The sequence below is a fragment of the Microchirus variegatus genome (assembly GCF_963457635.1).
Source record: "Microchirus variegatus genome assembly, chromosome: 21".
NCBI classification, from domain to species: Eukaryota; Metazoa; Chordata; class Actinopteri; order Pleuronectiformes; family Soleidae; genus Microchirus; species Microchirus variegatus.
The window spans coordinates 8040236-8048912 of NC_139822.1; the positions used below are offsets into that span (position 1 = coordinate 8040236).

The window sequence follows — 8677 nt, forward strand, 5'->3', positions numbered from 1 at the left end:
GCTCTATACTTTGCTTGTCTCTTTAAAACTGATAACAAACCTCTTGCTTTGCTTTCACTGCGGTGAGAGAAAATACGCGCCGACGTACCACAGTTTTGACACTTTTCAAGCTGCAACTATTTCACAAGCTTACAGCACTTTCCGTCACACTCTAAGAGCATTAAAACAGAAAAGGTTTGGCATTACACTGATTGAAAGGGAAGGACTAGACCAGCGTCAGAGAATCAGTTTCTGACAGGTTAAAGTGACTCACACATGCTCGATATCCGAGTGATGTCTCGATGCTGACTCTGCAGAGAGCTGCCACCATGCAGCAGCCCGGCAGACCTCTTCTTCTGCCTCATATTCCTGCATGCAGAGGATGATCGCATCACTTAAACAAAAGAATAGTGGGATTAATAACACTTAAAATAGCTGGTGATGCTAAACTGTTTTCTGTGCTTTGGCTGACAAATACGTATACAGGTGTCAGTGTGCGTTCACTCAGTTGTTCTACTTTGCGTTGTGTCACGTGGTGAACACCTGGCGGTGGCAGGACGTCCAGTCCTTGGAACATCCTCAAGGCTCTCCCTATGCTTCTTAAATTCACCTGTCCAGTGCCCACAATTGCACAGTCGATGGAGCGACATCCCCTTATGTAGCAAACCCTCTATGTAGATTGCTACACTATTGTTAACACCAAATAACGTGGACATGCCAAATTGTGTTCATGTTCACAAAATGTCTCGAGAACGAAGTGTTCAATTAGCTATCAGATATCAAATGTGGGTTTATCTGCAGGTAAACAATGCAGTTAGCAGTGTTTGAAATACCCATTAAAGGTGACATAGAGTGGTCCTGTTGCACATAAATGTTAGTTATGGAGGTCTGCTTACATACATTAACTTGTTTTTATGGTCAAAAACCTCCTAGTTTCTGTAAACGAGCCGATAGAAATCCTCTTTTCTGACGGTGTTTTTCTGCTGCGAGATTTCAGAGTGAACTTTCACCCCCAGAAGACAGAGTCTTGTGATTGGCCAGTACTATCCGGCACACCCGCTCTCAGAAGCACAGCGCCCCCCTCTGGAACGGCGGATGCACTGCTACTCATTATCAAAACATTGTTTTAACAGTGTTTAAAAATAGCTTTGTCACGACTCCCCACCGCAGTCCCTTTGATGACTTTAAACCGGAGTCAGACCCAGAGTCAGAAGACACTGTTGCTCGTGAAACACCTCCACAACGGACGTTATTCTTCTTCTGCGGTTCAATGTACGCAACCGGATGTGCCCGGACTACCGCCCGGAGCAGGACGATCGGTTGTTCAGGAGAACCGCTGCTTACGTAACTATTACGGGATTTTCAGTGATCTCGTTGAGCCCCGAGATTACAATAAAACACAATGTTCTCAGCAATGGCTGAACTGTTTGTTTCGAACCGTCAGGGCTTCATAAACAAGGTAATGACGCAGATACACACTAAAAAACAGCGTTAATAGGAACTTCCGGTCTAGTTCCGCTTTAACAATCAGGGCGGTCCCATCTCTCATTTGTTGTGCAATACTGTTTCACCACCCCAGGTGCCACCCTGCAGTGTTGGTCATCTTCCCTGTCATATGTGGTATTGTGTGGGCCTTTTCCACAGCGCCATTTGGAAAAACAATGAATTAAAACATTAAAATACAAAATTGTAAATAAAATAATGTACATTTTGTCTGGTTATAAAGGATAATACAGCATGCAAAGTGTATTATTGATGACACAGCATTCTGCTGACTCAAAATAAAACATTTCCGCCCCCCTTTCAAAATAAAACACAATACGCAGGACATATAGCCATATAACGCGTCCTGTGGAAATCCGGGGTTAAGAGAAACATCCCCGTTATGCATATTAACATTAAAGAAAACCAAATGTAGATCAACTTATAATAAAGAATAATTTTATTAACTTTGTTTTTTTTTAACCTGTAACAGAGAAGATTTGTTCCCCCGGGGGTTTGGCTCAGCAGAACCGGAACCACAAACATCACTTCAGCATTACTTTAGTAGACATTGATGCTCGTGGTCGCACAACAGTCTCACAATAATGTGGTGACAGAGAGAAAGTCATTAATAATAATGTGTTAGAATAGAATAGTAGCGTCGCCAACAAACACTTCTACCAAGATTCAGGTCATCGCACTCATACAGAAACAAGATAACTTTATAGGTGCTTTATTTGACGACATGTCCCGTGACCTATGTAGGACAAAGACTTATTCATTGTGTGTGTGTGTGTGTGTGTGTGTGTGTGTGTGTGCGCGCAGATGCACACGTGTGTACCACATATTATCCACGTTGTGAGAACCTAAATCAACACAGTCACATTACGGGGACTTGTCTTTCTTAAGCGGACAAAATAAAGTCCCAATAAAGTAAATGACTACATCATAAAGACATGTGGCATGGTTAGTTTGAGGTTAGGTTAAGGTTAATTTTCGGGTTAGACCAGTAATAGTTATGGTTAATGTTAAAGTAAGTCAATGTGTAATGTCCCCATTAACCAGACTATGTGTGTGTGCTGTGTTTCATATTTAGGAGCTTTATCTGGCATAAACACTGTCCTTGTCTGCATACACATCACATTTTTATGAGTAAAGACAATCATTATTTTACATTTTCTATAAAACGGAGCCAGGCTAAGTATTTGTACAAACATGACTACAGAAGTACAAGAAGAGAGTTTATCCCAAATTCACAAAACAGACACACAATGTCACAGTGGTCACCTGATGACCACAGTATATAACCATGCAAACTGAAAACTGAAAATATCAATATTACAACAGCCAAGAAGAAGAAACAAATGTTATACTATACATACCATAATATGTGTTATAATGTGGAAAATGCATTCAAAATCACATGAATTCATTGATTACATTTGTTTCACTGTTTGGTCTATATTCACTTTGCAGGGATTTAACCACAGTACTTAAAATGAAATTATAATCATCTTTGATCCCTCCAAAGGTCACCTAACAGTAGTTTTTGTATTTGAATAACATGGTTGAATTTAGGATTGGTGGACGATTCAAGTGATGCTTAATAATAATTTATTTTTATTTTAATTGTTTAATTTTATTCACTCAGACAGGCCACATATAACACATGATTTATACAAATAAAATAATCCAAATCGCTTATCGGCTTATGTTTGCTTTCCATTGTTTCAGTTTAATTTGCTCACAGCGGTGCCTTTATTGTTTAGCATGGGGCAAAAATAAAACGTCATGATGATGCCTTTTAAATGATTTATGATTAAAGTTTTTCAAGTTGTTGGTGTTACAACATTCAGCAATGTCAGCGGATCTGCAAGCAAGTGGCTCAGCTCTGATCCATCTGGAATGGAAAAACATTTGATCAGAATCGAAGTTGCCCGGTGGTGTGTTTTGGTTTATGTTTTTGTACATCTTAAGCCCCTCTACCATTCTTTCCACTGGCCTTACCCACTTGATCCCACTGACCTGAATGTGACAAAGCGAGTGGTGCTCTGCAGCTGAACTCACCCCCTCTGCTTACCCCTCGCCACGGGCCAAGTAAGATCAACGGGCCGGTAATCAGTCCCCAAATGTGGACCTGTGAATTTTTCTGTGCTGACTGACTTGTCCTGACCCCATCGCTGTGGATTAACAAATGTTTAGAACCTGACACAGCAGTTACGAGTTCTTTATATATATCCAAACTTAAGTCGTACATCTAAAAGTACGATGATCTGTTTGTCAGTCGGACGGAATCTTAACTTGAGACATCGTATCTTTTGTCAGAATTTATGGTGACCTTGACTACCATGTACGAGGGGTCACGTGCCATCATCCAATTACAACACATGCTGTAGTAGTCTCTCACGTGGGTTTGAGGTAGTTATAGAGGGCACTGAGTCCTCCTTGCAGCACCTCCTGAATTGGTTTGAGAAGCGGATTATGGATAATATGAAGTCCTTTATCCAGTGGGTGACAGGCCAACCTCGCAAGCCTGTTCAGCTGATACAACTCACCTGGAACACTTTGCAAATCGTTGAAGTCAACATTGAGCAGTTCTAAAGACTCAATAAAGCACAGTGTCTTGGGCAGGGTGTGGATACTGTTTCCCTCCACAATAAGGATCTTCAGATTAACCAAGTCCTGGATCTGGTCTGCAATTGTCTCCAGGCGATTGCAGGCCAAGTGGAGGAAAACCAGACCTTTCATGCTGTAGACACAAGTAGGGATGTGAGCGATGCGGTTGTGGCTGAGGTTAAGCTTGTTAAGATTGTCCATGGCTGCCAGGCTGTCGGGGAGGCGTGTGATCTGGTTGTTGGCCAGACTGAGGACCTCCAGACAAGTGCAAGAGCCCAGCTCCGCGGGGACCTCACTCAGGCGGTTGCGGCAAGCAAACAGCACGCGCAGCTTCTTCAAGAGTCCAATCTCAGGCGGAAGGCTGGTCAAGTTGTTGCTACAAAGGTTGAGGATGACAAGGTTTTCCAGGCCCGCGAGGGCAGGAGGTAGAGAGCCCAGGCAGTTCATGGACAAGTTCAGCTTCTGAAGCTCCTTGAGTTCCCACAGCTCAGCTGGAGTCTCGTCGAGCCCTCGCATGGCTAGACTCAGGATGCTGTAACCAAAATGCACAGTGGTATGTCTGCGGATCCTCTCAGCTGCCGAGGACAGACCTGGCAGATCGTCCCTGAAAACACTCTTCCTCCTTTGACTCATATTCACGTCATTCAACGCCTTGCTGGAAAAACTGCGAGACTGCTTCCCACCCATCTTCCTCCGGATTCTATTACTTACTACAATGTGTCACCATACGATTAGCTGAATCACCAGCAACTGAAGTAATGATAGGATTGCTAAATATAATGACTGCTGATTGATCTCCAGGGTTCTTGAACAAGCCACACAGAACATGATGAGTTCCAGAGGCACTGCAGCGTTTTGGTTAGTGTAGAACTCCTGGTGTTTGGCAGCAGTTACGCGGAATCCTGGCTTGGTTTTTCCTGAGTGGAGCTGCAGCCTGTTGTAACTGAGCAGTAGCTGGTTGTCCCCCAGACCAACTGGCTCTCTTACAGGGTTTCAATCCCCAGCTGGTCCTGTCAGTTTCCGAGTCCACAGATAGCACTGAGCTCTCCACCCACTAAAGGAAAGCAGGACTGGGGATAGGATCCTGGGTGAGCTCAATCAGATGACATCACTGGCATGATCACATAGTCCGAAACACAGAAATACACTGGTGCTAACAAACAGTCACACAAGCATGAGCATGTTAACTTAATCACCAACTATCCTTTGTCTATATAAAACAAATAATTCACATATTTAACCTGCCATATCTGACCATAAGCTTCTCTCACATTGTTCTCATGCCAGTCTTTGATCTGTTGTGTATTTTTTTTCTTTTTGTCACGACAATGAATTCACTCAGGAAATAATTCTAAGAGTGTCTCTCTGTCTATTTCATTTATGTTTGGTTATTTTCACAAGTCACATAATTTTGTTCTGTAAGGGCACAAACCGATCGTGGAATGTGCAAAAAACTAACAGCAACAACTGTATTTATTTTTGTTTTTTTGGTTTCTCAATGAGCTTTCATGACATAAAGAAATGGAATGAATGACTGGTGTCCTGAGATGCCACACAGATGCTTGTTGAAACAGGAGATGTCTGCATAAGTGAGCTGTGAACGTATCGTCAAAACAATAGGGGTGTTAATGGTTTCTTGGAATCAATCCACTTTCCTCGACAGGCTTCCAGATTCTGACCACGGACAATCGAATGGTCATCATTCTTCTCCTGGCCCAGTAATCAAAGTACTTGGATGACAGTTAGCAGTGATATCCAACTCTGGGGACTCGGTAGCTCTGCTGTGAGCGCGGCTACATCAGCACTTATGAATGACAGGCTGAATCATGTGTTTGCTGAATTGGACACCGGAGATGTGGCCATAGGGGTCTTTATGCATACGCTGTGGGATTGTGGTGCATTGGCCATTCAGGCAGCTGCTTGTGCAGCAGGTCTCATTCGTGCATTTTCTTTAGTAAATGTTGCCTTCATATCACAGTAATTTTGTGCAGAAACGTGCATTTCTAAAGTGCTTGAACTTACACAACAAAGTCTCAATCCACCAGGCCTCAGGTTGTGCTACTAATCGTGTGTGCACGTCTGCCACAGCTCATTTCACAAACAGTAGGATTATCGTAACCTGTTATCCTCTATTTACATGAAAAATTACACCTCCTTAGCTGGAACAGTTGGCGCAAACTCCACATATGCAAACACAGCCTGGAGTGGCAACACAAGGCTGGGGACTGCATGCTGTCAAATAAGCAGAGAAACTTAACTGTAGCATTGCAATACCTGTGATGGATGGACAGGCGGAAGGAGGGGAGGGATATAAGTGTGAAAAGACAGAAGGAATATTGCTTATTTGTGTGACAGAGAGATGTCATCATGACATAACTCCCCATAACACACCGTCGTCTAAAACATCGTCATAATCTTGTCAGCCATGAATCTTCATTAGATGCTTCCCATTTTATCCCGTGCACGTTTTGATTTTTTTTTCCTCCAAAATGAATCCTCCTTTTTATGCAAAGGAACAGATGTGTGGAAACAGTTCTGGATTCAAATGACGACGAGGAAATGGGATTTACCATTCCTCTCGCATTCACACAACACCTTAATACCGAGTCCCATTAGCACCAAATGAGGATGAGTTATTCTCTCTGAGAGCAGTTACACCCTCCAGTCTTCAGGGTGACAAGAATGATCTCATTTGAGGAAAGCTCATCTGGTTATGTGGCACAGTAATGACTCTGGATGAGCTACCTTTAGAGACTCAAGTTCAAGATGTACTCCATTATTACTTGTTCATTACTGTTGAGGCTTCTGGCAGTGACAGATGATATATGGCCTGGCTGCCACAGAATCTGCCGCAGGTGTCTCTGTCCTGTTTAAGTGCATGGAGTACCTGCCAAGACCCGAGGCTCTTTAGAATCTATATTGCAGACACATTACTCCCTGAAGCCAGCGTTCTTATTGAAGAATATGCTCCATCTTTGGACAGAATACAAGACAAGATCGGGGTATGGTGGACAAGAAATATTCATTTTTGCAGGTATTCCGGGCAAAATTAGCACCATGAAAGAGGGGAGGAAGCATGTGAACATGGCATGGAAGGCAAGCCACCTGAGCTGATAAACCGTCCATTATTCAGCAGGTGCAAATGTGAATATTCACATGACTGGACACTTTCCACTCTCCATTTGTGCATGCACGCATACACTCATCCCGCCAGCTAATGCAGTGTGCTGAAATGGCGCCACTTTTTTCGGAGAGGAAATTGACAATATGTCACACATATGAATTGCCAGCTGGAAATTGGCTGCAGTGCTGCTCGGCCCAAACCTCCAGGTGACACAAAGGATCTACACAGCAATGCAAAATCGTCAAAGAGGAGCTTTGAGGGCGTGTCCAACAAGTCTGCAGGGAGGCTGAATAGTAGGCCAAGAGCATTTCCTTTTCATTTATTTACAAGATTTGACACTTGGACAGTTAGATCTCAGCTAGGTGTGAGTGCATGCATAAATTGTAAATAGTTGTATTTATATAGCACTTTTCTAGTCTTAATGGACACTCAAGGCACTTTACAGTTTGTTTTTTTTCCATTCACCAATTCACTCCTAGATTCATACAGTGCATCTATCTTGTTTTCACACATCTGTCATACCCACACAAATGCTGCTGGCCTAGACATCAGGAGGAATTTCAGGAGGGTTAGGTATCACACCGGCATGTATGGTCTTGGGATCGAACCCGCGACTTTCTAATTGGAAAATAACCCACTGAGCCATGGCTACCACACATGTCCTAGCCCAGGGGTCTGCAACCTTTAGAATGAAAAGAGCCATTTTATCACTTCTCCACCCAAATACAATTAATCTGGAGCCACAAAAAACTTTGGATCTTAAAATTAAGTTAATATCATGTATAAAGTTTTACACATACACTATATTTAAAGAAAAACAGTTTGTCCCATGTATGACATTTTAGAACTACAAAAAGAAAACTCTTCAAAAGACTTTGAAATGAAATAAAATGATTTTATGTAGTTTATGACTGAGAAAACCTGCATGGCATACGTACCGTATTTTCCTTAAAAGTTAAAAGCCTTTAATTTTCTCAAAAAACGACAGTGCGCCTTATAATCCGGAACGCCTTACATAAGGATTAATTGGTAAAGTTTGACTTTATCTGTTTTGTTGACATTCCCTTTAGCACAGCTCCATCTAGTGGATGCATAACGCAACCCCAGTCAAACGTTTGACAGCACTATCTTCTATTTTATGCGCCTTATAATCCGGTGCGCCTCGATAGGACATTTGTTGAAGGTGATCAATTGTCATGACATTGATACAAGGGTTGGGGTTAAGTATTTAGTTAGTTTAGTTTAGTTAGGTCAAGGGCGAGGAATGCATTATGCCTGTGTATGTCTTCACAAATATAAAGAGAAACACATGCTTGTATGTGTCTTTTTCAGAGCAAAACCAGTGCTTAAAGGGGACAAACACAAGATCACGAAAAGTTTTCCTTAGGATATTCTTCACCTTACTTACTTTCAACTCTGTCTTGTAATCTACTAATCTCTCTACCATGGGCCACAGGCCAGGTATCTGTAGTTAGA

At 42.4% G+C, this 8677-nt stretch overlaps 1 protein-coding gene across 1 annotated transcript; it reads right to left on the reverse strand.

The window, feature by feature from the left end:
• Positions 1 to 3864: 3864 nt before the first annotated feature.
• LOC310942766 (uncharacterized protein) lies at positions 3865 to 4764 on the reverse strand (the record flags this gene model as incomplete). Its single annotated transcript, XM_083908198.1, has 1 exon — positions 3865 to 4764. The coding sequence occupies one exon, from the start codon at positions 4762 to 4764 to the stop codon at positions 3865 to 3867; it is 900 nt and encodes a 299-aa protein (XP_083764324.1).
• Positions 4765 to 8677: the final 3913 nt, after the last annotated feature.